The sequence below is a fragment of the Athene cunicularia genome (genome assembly GCF_003259725.1).
Source record: "Athene cunicularia isolate RWA chromosome 11 unlocalized genomic scaffold, athCun1 chr11_part1, whole genome shotgun sequence".
NCBI classification, from domain to species: domain Eukaryota; kingdom Metazoa; phylum Chordata; class Aves; order Strigiformes; family Strigidae; genus Athene; species Athene cunicularia.
The window spans coordinates 18,083,695-18,104,946 of NW_020799113.1; the positions used below are offsets into that span (position 1 = coordinate 18,083,695).

General features: G+C 51.4%; 2 protein-coding genes across 7 annotated transcripts in view; both read left to right on the top strand.

Annotated features, from left to right (window-relative positions):
- The window catches only part of NUP93 (nucleoporin 93), an 81,160-nt gene extending 74,516 nt beyond the window's left edge, over nt 1–6,644 (top strand). For all 6 annotated transcript variants that reach the window (XM_026856619.1, XM_026856618.1, XM_026856620.1 and 3 more), the window contains 3 exons: nt 355–438; nt 1,197–1,325; nt 6,411–6,644. In XM_026856619.1, coding sequence (XP_026712420.1) covers nt 355–438; nt 1,197–1,325; nt 6,411–6,521 — 324 coding nt within the window. In that variant the 3' untranslated portion in view covers nt 6,522–6,644. The remainder of the gene's footprint in view (nt 1–354; nt 439–1,196; nt 1,326–6,410) is intronic.
- A 5,977-nt stretch (nt 6,645–12,621) lies between these two features.
- Nucleotides 12,622–21,252, top strand: part of SLC12A3 (solute carrier family 12 member 3) — an 8,986-nt gene continuing 355 nt past the window's right edge. Inside the window, exons 1-25 of the mRNA XM_026856638.1 lie at nt 12,622–13,402; nt 13,616–13,762; nt 14,017–14,092; nt 14,248–14,343; nt 14,511–14,650; nt 14,858–14,968; nt 15,160–15,271; nt 15,525–15,655; nt 15,915–15,999; nt 16,372–16,526; nt 16,639–16,746; nt 16,952–17,075; nt 17,183–17,284; nt 17,377–17,532; nt 17,610–17,709; nt 18,132–18,243; nt 18,802–18,942; nt 19,101–19,207; nt 19,359–19,441; nt 19,603–19,674; nt 19,865–19,966; nt 20,164–20,275; nt 20,566–20,652; nt 20,739–20,874; nt 20,986–21,053. Coding sequence (XP_026712439.1) covers nt 13,103–13,402; nt 13,616–13,762; nt 14,017–14,092; nt 14,248–14,343; nt 14,511–14,650; nt 14,858–14,968; nt 15,160–15,271; nt 15,525–15,655; nt 15,915–15,999; nt 16,372–16,526; nt 16,639–16,746; nt 16,952–17,075; nt 17,183–17,284; nt 17,377–17,532; nt 17,610–17,709; nt 18,132–18,243; nt 18,802–18,942; nt 19,101–19,207; nt 19,359–19,441; nt 19,603–19,674; nt 19,865–19,966; nt 20,164–20,275; nt 20,566–20,652; nt 20,739–20,874; nt 20,986–21,053 — 2,963 coding nt within the window. The 5' untranslated portion in view covers nt 12,622–13,102. The remainder of the gene's footprint in view (nt 13,403–13,615; nt 13,763–14,016; nt 14,093–14,247; nt 14,344–14,510; nt 14,651–14,857; nt 14,969–15,159; nt 15,272–15,524; nt 15,656–15,914; nt 16,000–16,371; nt 16,527–16,638; nt 16,747–16,951; nt 17,076–17,182; nt 17,285–17,376; nt 17,533–17,609; nt 17,710–18,131; nt 18,244–18,801; nt 18,943–19,100; nt 19,208–19,358; nt 19,442–19,602; nt 19,675–19,864; nt 19,967–20,163; nt 20,276–20,565; nt 20,653–20,738; nt 20,875–20,985; nt 21,054–21,252) is intronic.

Below are 21,252 nucleotides of genomic sequence, written 5' to 3' on the forward strand. Positions count from 1 at the left end.
GTGCAGCCTTCTTAATGCCCTTGAAAGCCCAGAATGTATCAAATAACAGCACTTAAAACAAAAAATTATATTTAATGAGTTAGAAGATGCTGCAGTGCTATAGGAGTTTAACAGTGTGTTTCTTCCCTGTCACTTGATAATCAGGAAGATCTTTCTGGAGCTATTTTGTAGACATTGAAAAAAATATTCTGGCTACTCAACAAAGTGAGAAGATAAACCAATAAATAACAATGAAATTATTTCTCTTGAATGGAATCAGGAGCATTTTGTTAACACTTCAAAAACATATGTTGTTAATATATGGTACATAGAACACTGATTATCTACCCTGATTCCCGCTTTACTTTTTTGAAGATTATTGAACGCCTAAAGCTTGTACCTCTCAGCCAAGATTGCGTAGAGGAGAGAGTTGCTGCCTTCCGGAATTTCAGTGATGAAGTGAGTAATGTCTCCTGGTTTTATCTTCTGAAAGCCTTTTGCTTTGTTAAAAGGATCTTAAAACCTTATCGTCTCATCATTCTTTAACGGGGAAATAGGATGGGATTATTTTGCATGCGTACAAGTAGACTCTTGGCTTGCAACTTTTTCTCCTTAGTGCTGCTTTTTGGAGCGCTAGAATTTCCTACCCAGAAATCCTGTCTCTGTTTTGCAGAAGACATCTGCAGATCTGAATCCCTCTGAACTTAATGAGTTTGATTCAAGAATTCGGAATATTGAAAGCTTTCTACTGTGCTGCTTAGTTCTTCATGTTCTTAATGGTCACTGAGCACTTGTGGGGTCTTGTGTTTCCTTCCCTCCAAATTAGAGAACTCCTGTATTTGGGTATTAGCAGATGAAGCATATGACCTATAATGGAAGGCTATTATTGCTCTTGAACTGTTTTAACTGGAGGGTGACACTTCTCTTCTAGACAGTGTTTGTGTGTGTATTTGGGTGCTTTGGTTTTATCTGGACTGTTGCTGTCAAACATGAAGGTACAGCTGTTATGCATGTCTGTCTCAGAACTCTGTGTAACTTTTTTTCCCAGTTGGTGCAGTCACAGCAGGGATAACCATTAAATATATGAATGTTACACGAGTAAATATCAACCACAGTTATCTCTGCTTGGTTTTCTGATGTCGTATAGTGAGGGTAGTGATTCTGTCAACCTGCTCTTCATTGCAGTATGTCCTTTTTTTCCCCCCTCTTTTGTGTAGATCAGGCACAATTTGTCTGAGGTCCTGCTTGCAACTATGAATATTTTATTCACCCAGTATAAGAGGATGAAAGGTACAAGCCCAGCCACTCCTGCCAGACCCCAGCGGGTAATGGAAGACAGAGATTCGGTAAGGTTATAATCCTCACTCCTGACAAGTTTTCCTTACTTCCTTTTTCCCATGATTTCAAGGGATTGGGCTTCAAATAACTGAATCTTTAATGGTCTTCGCTTTTTACTTGCTCTGTTAATTAGTCTTAGACTACTCAGCTTTCTCAGTTACTTAGAGTCTTGAGACTAGTCTCTCCTAACTTCAGCTTTGTGTAAAGAAAGGATATTGCTCTAAATGGCATTTGGGTACTTAAGATATATTACACGATACCTCCTAGCAAGAGAAAACAAATATTCAGTTTGCTTCTTGGTGGGATCTTAAATAGTTAACAAGCGTAGACAGTTCAGTGTCTCTAGGATGGCTGGTGTTGCTGCCTTGACAACTGAGATGTTGTTTTTCGAGAACCTGATTTCCACTCCTTTCATCTGAGTTAGTGTCCTGTTTGTGCAAAATTGATTTCTGATGGAAAGGCCTTCACTTGACTCCTCCTTGGCTTGCTTCTGTGGTGATGTGGGCTGACTTTTTCAAAGTGTCCTTGGGCAATACAAGATGCCCAAGTACGTTTACTTGGTGAATGGCTGTAGCAGTTTGCCAGTGTGGTGCTGCCTCTGCAGCAGAATGGGCAGCTTCCAGGTGCCATGGTGCTTTGGCCTGGCTGCCTTGTTTAAATGACTGACAATGGTGGGTTTGACTTCACTGCTAGCTGAAGCATTTCCCCCACTCACTGATAGGAGCTTACTTCTTCAGCAAGCCTCAAAATAGGCACCACTTAAAGGGCACAGCCAGATTTGCAGCCACTCACCATGCTGTGTTGAGCTGAAGGTTCTCTTGTTAACTGTCATTGGGTTTGGTCTTGTAGCTCTTAAGTTAAATTTGCCACAGGCACTTGAAAACCAAGGCCAAACCACTCATCCTGTCTCACAGATTAGGAAATAAATATCAACTCCTTTTGAGAATGAAAACCAACTTGGGCCATGGCCAGCTTTATCCCAGGCTTTAGTTATCTGCAAAAGTGCCTTTGATCTGTAAATTGCAATATTGGTAAAAGTCTTGGTAACATTTTAAAATTACATCAGAAAATGAAAGGCTCAAGTAATGACACATCTTTTACATTTGGGGTGCAGTCTGTGTGTGAGCTATGGGATCCTGCCTTACAGCTGTGCTTGTACTCTAGACAGGCAGCGTTGGAGAAGGATGCATGCTGCTTGGGCTTCTACCACCTTAAATTCTGCACACGTGAAGAAGTCCCAGGCTAATGCAATCTGTTACCTGCTCTGTGTGTTCACAAGGTTGTCACTGAGCAAACAGCCTTAGCTCCTTGCTGTCCAAGTGAACTGTTTCCTTTGGTTCTGTGATTTCAGTCTTGCGCCTTAGGTAGAAGCATTTACCATCTCCGTAGGAGTGTAATGCTGTCAGGTGTCGTCTCAGTGTGAATACCATGACCATAACCTACCAAAGATTGTTGGGCTGATTGGTGATTGGATCAGCAGCTTCGCTGGCAAGAGTTTGTGTAGAAGAAAGCCACCATGACATTGTATCGTATCAACAGCGTGTCTCTCACCAGTGTGCTCAGTGCAAGTGTGTCTGCATTCTCATGCTGTTAGTTGCAGAGATCAGCGGATGATGTACCTTGCTAAAAACTCTTGACAGTTCTCTTTTTTTCAGGATTCAAGTTTTGTTAATCAAGCTGCTGGCCTTGTGGTGGGATCTCATGGCAGCAGGGTATCAGTGGTGTTAGAGACAGTGTTTCTCAGTTATGCATCTTTGGCTGCCATGTGCAGTAAAAGCTATCAGAGGAGACAAGTGCTGGCCGTCTGCAGTCATGGGGGTGATAAGAGCTACCTGATTGTAGTGTCAGAAGGGAGCGTAAATCTGCTAACGTAGGATTAGCTAGAGAGAAAAAATCTACAACCCTGCAGCTCCTGGCTGCCTAAACATTTACATGCACAGAAAAATACCAGGCATGGGCACATGGAAGGTAGGGCAGGAACAGCTTAAGAGTGTGTTCTCCTTTTTTCTTACCCTGAAGAATTCCCTCCAAGGCTGTGGGAGCAGGGATCATTTCAGTTTCCCTGCCTGGGAAGCAACTTGGCTGATGTTAGTGGTGGGAAGAAATGAGGGCATTTCAAATGTGAAGAGAGAGGGTGTTTCTTCAGCAGAATGTCCCCATTCAGCTGAACAGAGAAGACAGATAAAATCTTCTCAGGCTGTGCTTGGCAAGAATTCTTCTTCTGAACTTCCCCAGGAGAAAGGCAGCTTTTCCTTTTTCCATGGGGAAGCAAATTTTAAGGGAAATCAGGCTTTTCCAGAAGCACATTGCCCAGTAGACAGTGCAAGTGAAAAAGGACTTTTCCTTGAACAGGTCTATGTTCTGGGTTTTCTCTAGATCTGTTGGAACAGACAGATTAAAATCCCTCTGTTGATCAGAAGAGTTTAAAAACACCTGATAGTAGCTGTTTGTAAGTCTGAGGCTTATTCCACGTATCAGGGAACAGAGTCCCCCAGAGTAGGAACATGTGGCTCTTGAACTTGCCCACTGGTGCCAAGCATGGGTCTGCAGACTGCCTGGAGCAGGATCCTGCTCTAACAGGCAGAGAGTAGAGGGGCTTTGGCAGGAACAGTGTGGACCCGGCAGCAAGGGCAGGATGGGGAGCAGTAATACTTCTGGAGCCCCCTGAACCCAGTAATGCTCTCTGCTAGAACATCTCCTGTCCCACTTCAGGGATGAAATAGGCTGCATTTAGAAATGATCAGGTTTGGAATCACAGCTGGTGTTTTATGCGTTTTGTTTATTTTGGGGTGAAATTACCCAGGCTGTGTTTTGAGTCGTGTTTTTTTGTTTTGTTTTGTTTTTTTTAAATGTATATACATTAATTAGTTTTGGGAATGAGGGAGCAAAGTTGTGTCCCACTTGGCGTGATCCATTTTGTCAGATTTAAGGCAGAAATTACAGCGAGCCCAGACTGCAGTGCCAGAAGCCATGGCTGTGGCGACAGCCCTGACCCAGATGCTGTGAGTGCATGACAGCAGTGTCATATGCTCTCCACCCTGATCTGGGGTGGCGAACTCTCTGGAGCAGCCCAAGGGCATTATCTTGGTGGCAGAATTAGGTCATGAAAGGAATGGAATTCTTTTTTTATTTATTTGTGGTCTTATTTAAAAACACAAGTGAGTCTAACATTCATTAAGTAATTACAGCCAATAGAACATCTAGACCTCCAGGCCGCTCTTAACCTCTGCAAACCTCTGTTCATTCTTCCTGAGGTATTGCAACCTATCATGTTGTTTTGATTTTTAAAAAAAGACCAGCTCTAGTATCATTGCTACTGAAAAGGGAAAGGGAACAGTAACTTTTACTGCCACTAAGCCTTTCTTGGTCACAGTTAAAGTTTTTGCCGCAATACTTTAACTCCAAAGATTCAGACACCTTGACAGGTTTTTTTTTTTTGTCTCCCACCTTTTTAACCTCCACTGAAAGGCAGCATGTCAGGCACTGTCAGATTTGGAAGCAGACCAGAAGAAGTGTTGACTGTGACTGGAACTGAACAAGTAATTTTCAGGCCACCTTGTTAAGCAGCCAATGCATTGGTCTTAACTAGGTGGTAACTTACAGCTAGGGAAACTGTCCTGGGAGCTTTTAGCAACTGGGTCAGCCTCAGTTTTGCTGCTTACTCCAGAGGCTCCCTGATGTGCTGTGCTGCCTTCTCGCATCCCTCAGCTGTGGTGCTTAAGGAGGAGTTCCTCCCACTGCATCACAGCTCCAGGTACTCGCCCGTCCTCGGCCAGGCAGGAGCACAGCCCGAGAGGGGAACTCTGCTCTGCCTTTCAGCTGGGCTGCTGGGTTTTGTGGATAGCCACAGCTTTCCCTCCGACAGGATAATGGAAGCGGAAAATTAAATGACTGTGATATCAGTACTAAAGAAAACTTACTTTCTTGCCCCATATGTAAAATTGAAGCGTTTTTGCACAGCTGAAGCAGTAGCACTTAGACGGTGCCTTGAAACAGATGAGCATCCTGGCTTTTCCAGCTTCCTGGCTTTTCAGCTTCCACAGCTCCTCTGTTGCCAGTGAATATTCATTTCATCAAATAACTGACTGGTTTAATGTCACCCTGGAAAAGGGATAGAATTGCTCAGATGGGCATCAAGGAGAGTGTTTATAACTGTTCCCAGCCACGTAATGGGCTTCACTCACCTCTCAGCTTGTAAGTTCCTGCTGTCAGACCTGCTGGCCGCATGCCCACAGCAGCCAAAGCTGCTCCAGCTTTCCCTGCAGTCAGTAGATTAAAGGAAGATTTGAACAGTGGGATCTTCTAGAGCAGTAATTTTAGAGATGCTTAGTATTTAAGAAGAAAACACTGTGAGCAATCAAAACAATCAGCCTGCACAGTTTTCTGTAAAAGTTTGGGCTTTCTGTATTCTCCTGACCTCTACCAGCTATTGGAATGATTTTTCTTTTAATTTACTAATGGTTTTAACAAATGAAACAAATTATTCTTGAATTTGTTCAGCTGTTGTGTAGCTCTCTGGTGTGCAAGAAGGGGTTTGGTTACTTCAGGCAGAGCTTTGTGAATGTTCTTGGTACATCTGCTTTCAGTGTGTTACGGAATGAAGAGCGTTTAAGGATGTCGGTTTGTTGTGGGTGATGCTGGAGACCTTGAGGTGCATGTGGCACCAGCAGTTTGTTTCTAGTGGTTCTGCTTTGACAATGTTAATGCTGCATTTCAGCAGGGTCAACTTTCTATCTCGCAAGGTGGGAGATTCCTGTTGCCCTGGGAAAGCCCACTTCATGCAGAAATTACAAGATTGCTGCAGTACAGCAACGCCCCACGTTGTTGAAAATGTTTTTTTCCTTAGGTAATTTTAAATAAATGGGACTCTTTTTTTCTAAGCAGAAGGGTAGCTTGACATGCTTTTAATGGTTGGAAAAGGAAATAATTGGATTTCCTTCCCAATGCAGAGATACATTATCCAGAGAGCAGCTCTGAGAAATAAAGATTACACTTACTTGTTTGAAAAGGCAAGTGTTTAACTCAAGCTTAAGTCAGCTTTCACTGTGGGATTTTTAATACTAAAGTAACTACTTTATTTTTCTGTTTTTTAGCAACTTCGATCTCAAGCTCGTGCACTGATAACGTTTGCTGGAATGATCCCTTACAGAACGTCGGGAGACACGAATGCAAGACTAGTGCAAATGGAGGTCCTTATGAATTAGCAGAGAAGCTTTTGCTTAGGGCTGCAGCAACCTGTGCCTGTCTTTAGTACGTTCAGAGGGTGGGACCAGTATCGTTTTGTATTCTGTATTTTTGTTGATGGAAATAAATTTCTTTGATTTCTATTTGTTTTTGACATTTTCATTTCACTAATTTTTGTGTTTTTATGTTTTTATTCATTTTATTTTAAATTAGTTTATATTTAGAAAATTTTTCTGAATTAGTTAATGGGCTATGCAGAGAAAGAAGTTGCAGATCTGCAGTAGGGAGGTGAATGAGCAATTTTATAGCAAAGACAAAGTGGAGAAGAAAACTTTGATTTAATGCTTGCTGACATACAGCTTGGAAATTTTAGGACTTTTTTGTTTTTTGAATGCATGTTAAATGTTGAAAATCTGTTTATGGTACACCACACACATGACACGCTGCCGTCAGTCCATAACGTTGTCTTGTGTGGCGTATGTGTTCATGGGGAGCAGACAAGCTTTGTGTGCTGCAGAGGCTCCTTTATGCTTAATGACGTTTAAACTCTTGGGTCGGTGTCTCGGATGTGCACAGCTCTGCAAGTCCTGAAGCTCCGCTGAAGCTTTTGCAGGAGCAGCTGGGATTGGAAACGGGTATATTTTGGTAGAAGAGATTTTCATGATCCACACGTGAGTTTTCAGCCAGTTGCCTTCAAAATGATCCCATATCAAGTTCACCAGGAGAAGTAAGGAACCTGACCAGAGGAGTCCAAGTGTGGATGCGCTGTGAATGTTACTGTTGGTTTAGTGGGAAACCTGAGTCCTACTGCAGCGAGGGGTGTTAAAAAATCCTTAGCTTTAAATGTGTTGAGCTACAATTAAATCAGTGTGAAAGCCCAGGGAGCATGCTATAGTAGTTTTTCCTCTAATATAGCTGCCTATTTTTGAAATTAAATGGGAGGAATGTTAGTGGTTGCTCCTATTGCTCCCTGCACACATGCCCTTCTGCACTGTTGCTGTCCTGCCCTCACGCTGTTTGCGTTGCTGGGCTGTGAGATCATGTGGCTACAGAGCAGGCAACAAAGCATAGGGGCTGAGTTCAACCTCATTATGTTAATAGCTATTGTGGGAGAGAATTCATCTCCGTTTTGCAATATCTGAGTTTAATGGCGTAGAGGGACATTTGACTGACTTGATGACAATTTCCTAATTACTTTTTCCACGAGAAATGCTGTAGGATAAATTGTCAACCTTTTGGACAGGAAGCAAAGGGATGGCTTGCCAAGCCACCCAAACCCATATGTCTCAGCATTAGCAAAACAGCTGCTGGGGCTGCTGGCCAGTAGAGCTTAGGGATTGTGTGTGGCACCGAGCGGTCCTATAGCATGGGCAGGAGTGTTTCAACTGAAGGCTGAGAGACCTGGACAACACCCTGCAAGTAAAGGGCATTTGGTGAGTTACCAAGGAGTTATTTAGGGGGGTGGGAATTGAATTGCCTAACAAAATATCCACAGGTGAGTGTGGAAAGCTTTATTAGCTATTAGCATTTCTGGCATATCAGTGTGGGAATGCTTCTTGGTACATCTCAGCTGACAATTCAAGTCCCCTAGAGAACCAGAGTAGGTGGCAGAGCGAGGGCATCTTTCCTGATGCTTCAGGCAATCCTGGGTGGGCCAGAATTGCCCCATGTATAGTCCTGCAGGATAAACCCTGCTCCTGTGTTTCTTCCTGGCACTCAGCCCTGCCCCTGGGTTACTCTGAGCATCAAAGCACCTCCCATACAGGGGCTGTCGAGTCTGTACCTGTCCTCAGGCAACCGCTGACCTGAGCAGGAGAGGGACAGTGTCTGCTGGAGTCGATCCGGAAAGGGGGAAGGCCACCTTCCCTACTGTGATTCCCTCTCTCCCCTCCACAGAAGTCCTCTGGGGCTCAGCTCTTACTACTGCCATTTACAGGACCTTGGTCTCCTCTCTTTTGCCCATCCCTGCTCAGCTGAGCTGTCATGCTGCCTCACTGGCACGTTTCTGATGTCAAACATTAAACCTAGGGACCTTTTAAAAAACAGCAAGTTGCCCTTTCTCTGCCCTTTGAGGATGGCTGTAGTAGATAACTGTCTGGTGCTTCTCAGCCTTCATGGCTGTCAGCAAAAGAAAATTGACGACTGTATGCACTTTGCTTGCTTTATGTTCAGTGGTTGTGACTCCAGCCTCTGGGCCCTTCTAAGCAGAAACCAAATTATTTCATACTTTCAAAAGCCAAGATGGTCCTTCTGTGATGGACAGAGGAAATAAATCCCGGGGGGTCAAAGCCCTGAGACTAACCCTGGAAAGGTAAGCCCCAGCCCTGTTTCAGACAAGATGCAAGAGGTTGTAGGTATAACAGAATGTGCCACAGATAGTTAGAATTAAATTATTTCTTGTTGATTGCCCTGTGATTTCTTCTTAGGTCTGTGCAGGTGGTGAACGTTGCAGCCCATCCGTCTTCCCGCGTTCCCAAGAGCAGCGGGTTCCAGCTCCATGCCTAGGCCTGGCTTTGGCAAACCTGGCTCTCCTCTGCATGACTTTAAGGGCTTTGCTGCATTGAGGTAGATGCTGACGCATGTACTGGTGCTTTGCTGAATAAGGCACCCCCATAGTTTTCCAGATGTCACTGTTTTCTCTCCACCCCACGCTTATTCTGCTGGAGAGAACAACCTGGTTCTGCTCCTCGAGTTTCTCACCGGCAGACCTGCTGCTGCTGGAGTGAAGTTTGTTAACCCTTTGTACCTGCACGCTCCGGCTTTGCCAATGATCAGTCTTAGCCTTGGTTTTCTAAATAGCTCCTCTGCTCAAAGGGTTTTCTGGGGTGTGTGGCACCTTGTGTGTGGCACAGCCTGCTCAAAGGTGGTGTCACTAAGCACTCCCTTTACAACAGGGCTTTTCCAGCGCTCGCTTTTCCAGTGTGGTGCTGTCAAGGGCACAGCGAGAGCTACCTCCATTTCCCTCATGCACAAAGGGGACAAGTGTGCTTGGACAACCTTGCACAGATCAAATCAAAACCTGTGACTGTGCAGCAACATCTGAGCAAGTTGGTGTTTGTAGTTTGCCAGGCAGTTTGCAGCAGAGGTGTGGATGCTCATCTGAGCTGAAGTTACTCTCAGTATAAACCTGACAAATCTCTAAATTGCTGGAGCTCTGCCCCTTTTTACAAGAAAAAAGTCCATATGAATGCTGCAGATTAAATTTCCATCTGCTTTTTCCTACTCTGGGACTAATCCTCAGCAATAAGGATCTGCCAGGTAGATGTGATATGTCCTAACAGTGGCTCACTAGTTTGAGTCAAATGCAGCTCATGCTGCTGGAGGAGATTTGAGGGGAAAGTGAAAAGGTATCTGCCTTGAGAGCATGTGATGTTCTGTCCTGGTACAGATGCAGCAGAAACACACAGAGTTTGTGTCGCTCATCGGTAGTGAAACTTCCACAAGTGCTGCGGTATCGGCATGGCAGCTCTTACAGCTTTACAGTCTGCATGTCCTTCAGTGAACGAGGTCTGAGTTGATGTGGTCTGGATTTACAGGGGAGTTTCAGGGGAATCTAGAAATACTCATTATAAACTTGTCTTATGTTACCTGTCAGTAGGGGAGAAAAAAAAAAAAGTTAAAGCTCTGCCCAGGGGTTAACCATGGACTGCTGGTTAAATCCACACTGAGCTAATGGAAGACAACCAGCTCGTGTGACAATGAACAGGTTTTCTGCCAATAAGCAGAAAACCTGCTAAAATGTGCCTCAAAGGCCCCTCCTAAATGCTGTCGTGGAGCTGTCAGTGGGACTTTTCTCAGCTTGGTTTCTTTGGTGTTTGTGGGGTTTTTTTATTCCCACAACATTAATTTTTCTAAGTATTTTCACAGTGATGCCTGCATGGTTACCCCGGTGTACATTTGGCTCAGCTGGTCATGTGGTCAGGTTACTGCCTACAGCCTGTGAGATACGTTCCTACTCCTCTGCCTTTTCTTGGATTTCCCCACTGACTGTGGATTCTGTATCTCGATCCTGACTTTGTTGTTTTCCAGACTTTCTGGCTGGAGACTTGCTAAATGAGGTGGCTCCTCTGTTCTCCACCATGGTCTCCCACCACTGCTGTGTTTGTCTAAGGCAGCACTTGGACCTTGTTCCTTGCAGGAGCCAAAGGAATTATGTTCAAAAAAAATTAATCTAATTTTTTTTTTGTTCTTGTTTACCCTCTCAACACTTGTCTCCCTGACCTTAATAAACCCTCGCCTCTCAAGGAAGGGAGTTGTTTTCCTTCCAGCCTGGAGGAAAGAAGGTGATACTATTAATTCCAGTTCTGTGTGCCTGGGGTGTGTTCAGCGCTCAAATACTGTTCGTGTCCCTGTACCAGCATTTTTGTCCTGTTTTTGTCTGGGCGTGAAGTTGGAAGGATGGAAACAGTGTCCAGAAGAGGACGGGAGATGACCCCCTTGTCCCCATTGGTTGGGTTGCTGGCAGTTGCCTAAATAACCATCTATTTTTCTCTTCCCAGGCTTCCTTCCCTGCAGTGCCTGGAATTGCTTCCTGCTCCACATGGTGGGTTTGCAGCCCTGAGCACCTGCATTGCTTGCGTGGCCCGTGTCACCCAGGGTGGTAGGTTCCCTTTGCCACAGGGATAGAAGCAGGACAATTAAAACGTCATTAAAGCCTGTCAGAATATAGCACTCTGGCAAACTTTAAAAGAAGCCACGTGTAAAGCAATGCAGTGTTCTCTGCCTAACTCCATTCAGGTTCATTTGATGCATTTGGTAGCCCGAATGAACTGGGGGATCGGCTGGAAGCGAGGGAAGGCCCTGCGGAAGCAGCTTCCCGGCGTGAGCAGAGGGCTGTGCCACAGAGCTCTGCTGCTGCTCGCGGCCCCCAGCGCCAGACGGCCCCGGTATTGTTGCTGCAGCTGGTGTTGTGAATCAGGCCGACGACAAGCGCATCCTACTATCCGGCTATTTCACTACACCAGGGTTGCATCATACCACTCGCTTCGTTCTTCACCCGGCGTCTGAAGTCCTCCTGCCTCTCCCGGAGCATCTTTGATCGTGCTGCATTTAACAGACACCCCCACACACACCCATTTAAGAGACTTCATGTTGATTTGGGCGAGTTAGCGTTTTGGATGAAATAATGAGGTTCTAAAATAAAGCCATTTCTGCTGGGCATGAGTGTGCTGCTGCATCTGTTATTGTGAGAGGAAGCTGGTGTCTACCTTGCAGAAGGTGCTGCATGAGGTGCTGGGGTGAGGCTTTTTCCTTGTCCTCAGCTCCCCTCTCCCTGCTCCTGAGGCTGGCAGCAGCAGCACCGCCTGCGCCCCTGCCTTTTGCCCGGTGCTGCCCAGGCGTTGTGAGGGCTGAGCCACGCTGGTGCAGGCAGGGGAGTGCTGCAGGCAGGGCTGCCTGTCCTCGGCTTTTCGGGTAAGCGGGTGCTTGCTGGCCCGCGTGGGGCTTATGCAATTGTGGATGGCGTCTGCTCGCACACAAACGATACACCAGGGCTGAAGCGAGTCCTCAGGAAGCAAGTTAAAATTTGTGCGTGAATGCAAAAGACAGCCAGAGGCAGCAGCGTAGGCAGCCTGAATTTTCCATTAACTTGCAAAGCACAGGGGGCTGAAATTCAAATGGGTTCTGGTGCTGCCCTCAAATTTTATTGCCTGCTGTCTTCAGCGATCTTATCTTTAAGAGCACATGTGACAGCAAGCTGCAGAAGTATAAAAGATGCACGGCCCTCCCCCTGTCCTCGCCTGCAGGTGGCTGTAGGGTGAACACTGAGCAGCAGCCTGGCCTCAGCTTGTTTTTTGTGTGGTGTGGGGAAGGGTTTAAGTGGCTTCTTAAATCAGGGGTGGGATTTGGGGGGTTTTGAACGCTGGGTGCTCAGCGGTTCCCCCTCCCTGGGCTTGGGGGGGGCGGGGGGGGGACGGGACTGTGGGCATCTCTGCTGCTTGGTACCACAGAGCTGCCAGCTCCAGCCCTGGGCAATCATGAAGGGACTGTACTCTCTGTCCCCCAGCTCCTCCATCCCCCTTTCCAGCCCCTTGGCAACAGCTCCCAGGCAGGAGTATCCCTCCCACCCCTCTGTGTCACACACCCCCCTTCCCCCTGGATTCACCCTGAGAGAAAGGGGCTGTTTCCCTCCTCGTGTCCAGCACAGCTCAGTGCCACAGGCAGCAACTCAGAGGCAGGCCAAGATGGTTTACAGGATCTGCCGGGTCTGGGGCAGTATCCCAAGGAAGGGTGAGGGGGCGTGGGAGTCTTGCTCCCATTTTCCATAATAAATCCTGGTGGGAACTGAATGTTCCTGGGTTGGGGCCAGAGGCAAACTCAGGACTGTGTTTCTCTGCCGATCTGTCCTTGGGACTTAATCTCAAATCCGTTATCACTGCTCCCATCAAGTGCTGGGGGGCAGCGATACTGATTATGGCGGTTTTGATATCCCTTCCAGCTATTTTTTTTCCCCCTGACCAGCTCTGGGTGGTTCGAGCCGATTCCTTTCCCCTGTTAGCAGCTGCAGTGGGTGGGTGCCAGTTGCCTCTCTCCGGTTTTGCCGGGTATAAAGCCAGGGAGCTCCTCTCTGCTCTGGCCCTTGCCCGGCACCTGGGCAGGGGCAATGGCCGAGCTGCCTGTCCCGGAGCTGCCCGCTGCCCCGGCCCGCTGCAGCGGCCGCTTCACCATCAGCACCCTCCTGGGCATGGAGGAGGGCGGCTGGGGTCCCTACGCACCCGCCGAGGGGGCCGGCTGCGACAGCGCCCACCCCACCCACCTCTCCGGCAGCACCCTCTGCACCAGGACCTTCGGCTACAACACGGTGGACGTGGTGCCCGCCTACGAGCACTACGCCAACAGCAAGGGGGTGCGCGATGCCGGGAAGGGCAGGCCCTCGCTGGCGGACCTGCACTCCATCCTCAAGGTAAGGTGGGGTTCCGCCGTGCCGCCAGCACCTCCGGCATCCCCTGCCCGTGCCACCGCTCCCTGCGATGGCCCCGGGACAGCCCCGGGAGGGACAATCCAGCCGTTTCCAGCTGTGTACTCAGCCAGAGCTCTCGCCCCGCCTGCACCTCCTGGGAACGGCTGGCTACCTTCAGCCCTGCCCGCCCTCACCGCCCTTCCCCTGTCCCCACAGCCTGACCCAGGCCACCTCCGCGCCCCGGTGTCCGATCCGCAGCGGAGCAACGGCCTCCCGGAGCCCGGGCTGGAGGAGGCGGCAGGGGAGCCCGGCAGAGCCCCCACGCCGGAGCCCGTCCGCTTTGGGTGGGTGAAGGGTGTGATGGTGAGTGCGACTCATCCCACGGGGAGCATCATCGTGCCCTCCCAACCCCGAAACAGAGGCACGATGTATTTGGCCCTCATCATCATGTTTTTCCCAATATATATATTTTTTCTGTAAGCTTCTGCACTCGGAACGATTCCCCTGTCCTTCGCTGTGGGTTGGTTTTTGCTCAGAGCAGCAGGGGAGGTGGCGTGGCCCCAGCCCTCCCTGGGTGCCTGCACTCTGAGGGCCGCTCCCCCTCTCTGTCCCCCCAGATCCGCTGCATGCTGAACATCTGGGGAGTCATCCTCTACCTGCGCCTACCCTGGATCACGGCCCAGGCGGGAATCGGTGGGTGCTGTGGCACATCGCGGGCAGGATGGCGGCACCGGTGGCCCAAAACACCCATGGGGGGGTGGAAGCCAGCAGCATCGAGCATGGGATGATGTGGCGGGGCTCTGTGGGGCTGGGGGACACGGGAACAAAGCCACGTCCTCTCCCTGCAGCCCTGACATGGCTCATCATCCTGATGTCCGTGACAGTGACCACCATCACCGGCTTGTCCATCTCCGCCATATCCACCAATGGCAAAGTGAAGTCAGGTAGCGTGCGCTCCCAGCACAGCCTCTGGCCACCCCGGGGTGGGTCTTCTCCACCCTGGGGCTGCCCTGTGGATATAAACTCCTAGCGTGGGCTGCAAGGTGCAGGGGGACCCCTGAAAACACATCATGGAGGCAGGTAACACCGCGGCATGTTCCCACCACCTTAGGGGGCACCTACTTCCTCATCTCGCGGAGCCTTGGGCCAGAGCTGGGCGGCTCCATCGGGTTGATCTTCGCCTTCGCAAACGCAGTGGCCGTGGCCATGCACACGGTGGGCTTCGCCGAAACTGTCCGGGACCTGCTGCAGGTGAGAAAGCGGCTCTGTGTGTTCCCCGGGTCCCACGCCTCACCTCCTCCATCCCCACCTCCTCCTCACACACGCTGTATTAATTATCAACATTTATGCTCCTGTTGGGCCACTGATAATCAACCACCAGCTGCTAAAACTTGTAATCCCAGTGGTTTGGTAAGAAAAAGGGTTATTTCCATGTTGTGGGTGGTTTCCCCTCCCCAGGAGCACAATTCCCTCATCGTGGACCCCACCAACGACATCCGCATCATCGGGGTGGTCACTGTGACGGTGCTGCTGGGCATCTCCCTGGCCGGCATGGAGTGGGAGGCCAAGGTAACGCTCACTTCTCCTGCTCACCTTATTCCCCTGGACTGATCAGAGCCATCCCTGCTGCCTGCTGGGCATTCGAGGAGCAGAGGATGACCATAACTCCCCAAAATCAGACAAGGGTTTCTCCTAATCAGCTTTTCACCCTCTTGGTGCCCAAACCCCAACCCCTCAGGTGGCTCTTTCTGGTCTGCCAGGCACAGATACTGTTTTTCCTGGTCATCTTGGTTTCCTTCATAAATTACCTGGTGGGGACAGTGATCCCAGCCACTGCCGAGAAGCAAGCAAAGGGCTTCTTCAGCTACCGAGGTGGGTCCACCATGGGTTGGGGTCACACTCAACAGGTCCATGTGCATCGCTGGAGCCTGGCTCTCTGTGGCTGCTGAGGGAGCAGTTTGCTGTGGGAAGGTGCTCCTCACTGAGACATGTCATTAAAAGAAGGTGTTTTCCTCTCACGGGGGACCCGCCACCCGTGGTGTGCCTCTGTCCAACACTGAGATGCTTCAGCCAGGAGAATGATGGTTGGGAGGCCCCAAATGCTTCTCCTCTGCTTCTTCTCCAGCTGACATTTTTGCCCAGAACTTTGTGCCCAGCTGGCGTGGACCTGAGGGCTCCTTTTTCGGCTTGTTTTCCATTTTCTTCCCGTCAGCAACTGGCATCCTGGCTGGAGCCAACATTTCGGGTGACCTGAAGGTGGGTTTTGACTGTTGCTGCCTGAGCTGGCATTTCTAAGGGCTCAAGCCCCATCTTCCCTGGGGCTTTGGTTTTGATCCAACTTAAATCCCATTTTATTTCTTCTGGAAACTTTGGGGAAGGCTCAGGCAAGAGACGCTCTCTGGTTCTGTGTCGCAGTGAATTAAAATTCATCCTGTCTAGCAGCCACAATTAAAATGCCATTTTAGTGGTTCTGCTGGAAAGCTGTCTGACATCTCTCTGTGACTCCCTTGGGCAGGATCCTGCCGTGGCCATCCCCAAGGGCACTTTGATGGCCATCTTCTGGACCACTGTGTCTTACCTGGTGCTTTCTGCTACGATTGGTATGTGGCACGTCCTTGGGTGAGCTGGGTGGGACCCCCACCCCGAAATGGGCCTGGGAGGATGCAGGGAGTGGGAGCCAGGAGCAAGCTGTGGATGCTGGCACTGATACCTCGGGCGAGAGCTGCAGGTGCCAACCCTCCTTCCTGCTCCCACGGGGGGCAAAGTCATCCTGGGCTGGCATCGCAGCTCACGGCATTGCTCACAGCCATCGTGCAGCAGGGCCGCCCCGTGGCAGGGACCCGGGGAATGTTGCAGGGATGTGGGGCTGGATTGCATGAAACCACAGGGAGATGCCAGCCCCGCTCCAGCCCCCCCGGAGGGCTGCTGGGATGGTGCAGGAGGTGAGTGGGCAGTGCTGCGTGTCCCCGCAGGTGCCTGCGTGGTCCGGGACGCCTCGGGCAGCCTGAACGACAGCGTGCCATTGGGCTCACTGGGCTGCGAGGGACTGGCCTGCAGCTACGGCTGGAACTTCACCGCCTGCGCCCAGCGGCAAAGCTGCCGATACGGGCTCAGCAACTACTACCAGGTAGTACTGAGGGCAGCAGGATGGGGCCCAGGGGCTGTAAATCCCTTAGGGCCAGGGCAGAGGTTGGGGCGCTGGAGGTGCCGAGGTTCCTGACGACCTGTTTTTTGGGCAGAGCATGAGCATGGTGTCTGGATTCGGCCCCCTCATCACGGCAGGGATTTTTGGCGCTACCCTCTCCTCGGCACTGGCTTGCCTTGTCTCAGCCCCCAAAGTCTTCCAGGTGAGGGAGTGGTGTGTCTGTGTCCCCCAGCTAACATTCCTGAGCCTGGCAGCCATGAGCAGCCCTGGGGTGAGTAAGGATGCTGCCACTGGCGAAGGCATGAGGCCAGTTCAGCCCTTGCTCTTATGGGTGCAAGAGCCACCATGATGCTGTCATCCCATGTCCCCAGCAAAGCCAGCTGTCCCCAACGTGTCTCTCCCCACAGTGTCTCTGCAGGGACCAGCTCTACCCTCTCATAGGCTTCTTTGGGAAGGGCTATGGGAGGAACAGCGAGCCCATCCGTGGCTACATGCTCACCTACATCATTGCCATTGGGTTCATCCTCATCGGTGGGTGCTTGCCACCCCAGCGCCCTTCTGGTGCCTGCTGCCAGCCAGGTCGCTCAGTCCCTGCTGCTGACAGCCCTCCCTCCTCCTCCTCTTCCTCCTTCCCGCAGCTGAGCTCAACGCCATCGCCCCCATCATCTCCAACTTCTTCCTCTGTTCCTATGCTCTCATCAACTTCAGCTGCTTCCACGCCTCCATCACCAACTCCCCAGGTGGGCCATGCCGTGCCGCGCCGCGCCATGCCATGCAGCTCCTTGTGCAACTCCCCGCCCCGGCAGCGGCCGCTCTGTGTGTTTGCCTGCAGGCTGGCGACCCTCCTTTCGGTATTACAGCAAGTGGGCCGCGCTCTTTGGGGCCACCGTCTCGGTGGTGATCATGTTCCTGCTGACCTGGTGGGCAGCCCTCATTGCCTTTGGCATTGTCATCTTCCTCCTGGGATACGTCCTCTACAAAAAGCCGGGTATGTGGCAGTAACCCAGCACCGGCGATGCCCCAGGACATGTCTGGCCCCATTGTTAATCCATCTCCCCCATGTAGATGTCAACTGGGGCTCCTCCATGCAAGCCAGCTCGTACAACATGGCCCTCAACTACTCGGTGGGGCTGAGCGAAGTGGATGAGCACATCAAGAACTACAGGCAAGGGCAGCTCAACTTGGTGCTGGGCACAGAGGGAGAGTGATGCAGGGGCAGCCACTGCTGGTGGCAAACCCAGCACAGCCTCATGCCACAGCCACATCCTCACCACCATCCTCAGTAACTGGGAGCCCCAACAAAATGTGGCTGTCTCCAAAATCCCATGTCTTTGCTGTGTGGGCAGAGGTGGGCAGGGCAAAGCTTGCCATCCCCATACCAGGCAGATGTAGACACATTGGTCTCATCTGATATAAAAAGACCAAACACTGAGGCTGAATCCTCAGCCACATGATTTCATCGCATCCTAAAGATACTCCCCATAGTTGTTGCTGGCCAGGCATGGGAGAAGAGATGCAGCTTGTTCCAGAGACGCTCAGTACCTCCAAAGTACCAGCCTGTGCCCATGTTTCTCTCCCTGCCCGCAGGCCGCAGTGCCTGGTGCTGACTGGCCCTCCCAACTTCCGCCCAGCTCTGGTGGATTTCGTGGGGACATTCACCAAGAACCTCAGCCTGATGCTCTGTGGCAACGTGCTGATTGTGAGTCACCTGCAAAAGCCAGTTGGTTCCTTGTCCTGGGGGCTCTGCCCATCTGTGGGCTGGGAAATCCAGATGCGTCCTGGTGGGCTCATGGGATGGGGATTGAAATGTGCCCATTTATGTGCCACTGAATGATGAAATGTTTTGTCTGGAAGCCTCTCCAGCTTGTTAAGCAATACTGATGAAGCACTGGGATGTCCCTGTGGGCTAACGGCTTCCCCTTGACAATTAATTGCTGAAGCAAAGATGCGGTAGGATGGGGCAATTGCTCAGAGGACAGGGGTGGTCCTGCAGCCCTGAAGCCTCATGAGCAACTGGAGACATGGGTGCAGCAAACACCAGCTCGATATAGCCAGGGGACTGCTGGCATTGTGTGCGTTGGCTGTTGACTCCCAAAATCTGCTTTTTCTTGCTGTGATTGCAACCTCCCATGTGTGCAGTGGTTACATCCAGGTCTTGCCAATGATTTGGGAAGAGAAGAGCTGGAGGTCCTTGGCGGCAAGACCATCAGCTGGAAGGGGCTGCCTGTGCCTCAGCCCCTGCCCCTGCTCCCCCCAGGGACCGCGGAAGCAGAAGATGCCGGAGTCCCGGCTGATGGCAGACGGCCACACCAAGTGGCTTGTGAAGAGGAAGATCAAGGCTTTCTACACAGATGTTGTGGCTGAGGATCTCAGAAGTGGCGTCCAAATGCTCATCCAGGTAGGGCCATCCTCAACCATCGACCTTCAGGGTCCCTCCTCTTACATCACAGCTCGGTGGACTCTGAACCCCCTCCCTGATCTCCAGGCCCCCACCTTTGTGTGGCTCCCCTGCAGACTGACACCGCAGAGGGGTCTCACGGGGACATCTATCCGTAGGCTGCCGGCCTTGGGAAGATGAGACCCAACATCCTGGTGCTGGGCTACAAGAGGAATTGGCAGATGGCATCCCCGCAGAGCCTGGAGGACTACGTGGGCATCCTGCAGTACGGCCATGCCGGCTCCTCTGCCCCGGGGGAGTGGCCCCGCGGTGGTGTGCGGGGACGCTGCAGCCACTCGTGCAGGGTCGGGCTGGGGTGGCAGTGCTGCCTGACACAAGCCAGCCACCGTTAACTGCCTTCTCCTCCCTCCTTCCAGTGACGCCTTTGATTTCAAGTATGGTGTGTGCTTAATGAGAATGAAGGAAGGGCTGAATGTTTCCAGAGTGATGCAGGCTCACAGTAAGCAGTTTTGGGCAGCCAGGGATGCTCAGACATATGCCAGAGCTGTAGGACATTCCACCTGGCACCATGTCTCCAGGCGAAGGTCACAGTCCTGGGGGGACATGACTCCTGGGCTGGGACTGAAGGAGATGGGGACAGCTCTTGTCCTCTCTCCCCAGTTAACCCCACGTTTGAGGCAGCAGAGCACCCTGAGGAGAATGGCATCAGTGGCAGAGCAGCCCTGGGCACAGGTTGGTCCTGGCTTGGGGCTGCTGGGAGCAGCCCTGGCTCTGAGGATTATTTTTGGGGATCCAGGTTTGCAGGCAGGGGGTGGGTTCTGAGCAGCGACGGGGAGCAGGGCTGGGACCAGGAGGAAGTGGTGCCTTTCATTCGTGGCCAGTGGTGCCCCTCGCAAACACCAGGACCCTCTTGGCCCAGCAGCAGATCCTATCGCCTTGGCTGGTGAGCAGCAGGCGAGCACCATCTTCCAGAGCGAGCAGGGCAAGAAGACCATTGACATTTACTGGCTCTTTGATGATGGAGGTAACTTCCACCTTTGGCTGCCGCGGCTCTTCGCTGTCCATCTGTCCAGCTAACGCGAATGCAGCAGCTCCACCGTGGTGCCCAGGAGGGCTCGGTCCCTGCGGAATGGTGCCAGGGCATCCCCAGCATCTGGCATCAAGGAAGCACTGGCGAGCCCATGGGGTCGCCGCGTCTCCCATGGGGTGTTTTGGGGACAGGTCTCACGCTGCTCATCCCCTACCTCCTGGGGCGCAAGAAGCGGTGGGGAAAGTGCAAAATCCGGGTGTTCGTCGGCGGGCAGATCAACAGGATGGACGAGGAGAGGAAGGCGTAAGTGCTGGTGGCTGCTGGCACCTGCAGCCCCTCTGAGCCACACGGCCACGGCCGCTGTCCCCATGGGTGGGTGGCAGGAGCTGTGTCCCGCCCCAACCCCCCCAGGCTTTGCCACAAAGGGTCTGTGCTGCTTTGCCTCACTCCTCTGAAAATCAGTGGGACTGCAGAGTGGGAGAAGCCCAAGCACAAACCGAGGACGGCAGCAGTGGTTTCTGCCAGGGCAGGTCCCTGCTGGAGCCATCGTGCCCTGCCAATTTTTGGAAAATGTGCCCTTTTCTCTCTGGTAGGATCGTCTCTCTGCTGAGCAAGTTCCGCCTCGGCTTCCATGAGGTCCACATCCTCCCTGACATCAACCAGAAACCCCGGCCAGAGCAGTAACCACACCCCTCCCCTTCTCCCCCTTCCAGCACCCCAAACCTGCCCAGACCCGATTCCCCGGCACCATCTGCTTGTCTTGCAGCATCAAGAGGTTCGACGACCTGATCGCTCCCTTTAGGCTGAATGATGGCTTCAAAGACGAGGCCACGGTGAATGAGATGAGGCAGGGCTGTCCCTGGAAGATTTCTGATGAGGAGGTCGATAAAAACAGAGCCAAGGTAGCAGTGGTGCCAGGGGGAGCTCCCACAAAGGGTCTCCTGCTTTTGAGACAAAATTCAGTCCTTTTGGAAACAATTATTTTGCATTTCTCGATCCTCTTTGCTCCACAGTCACTCCGACAAGTGAGGCTGAATGAGATTTTGCTGGATTACTCACGGGACGCGGCACTCATCGCCATGTAGGTGCCAGCAACACCCTCGCGCCCATTTCTTGCCCCGTGGAAATGGACCCTCTGGATGTTCACATCCCTCCCCCAATACGGGGTGATCCTGGGCAGAGCCCCCCAGCGCTGTGCTGGGATGGCACTGCACTGCAGGAAAAAGTCCTTGGGAGGCACCAAAGGGTCGGGCCTGGGTCCTATTGGGTTGGGGGGGGGG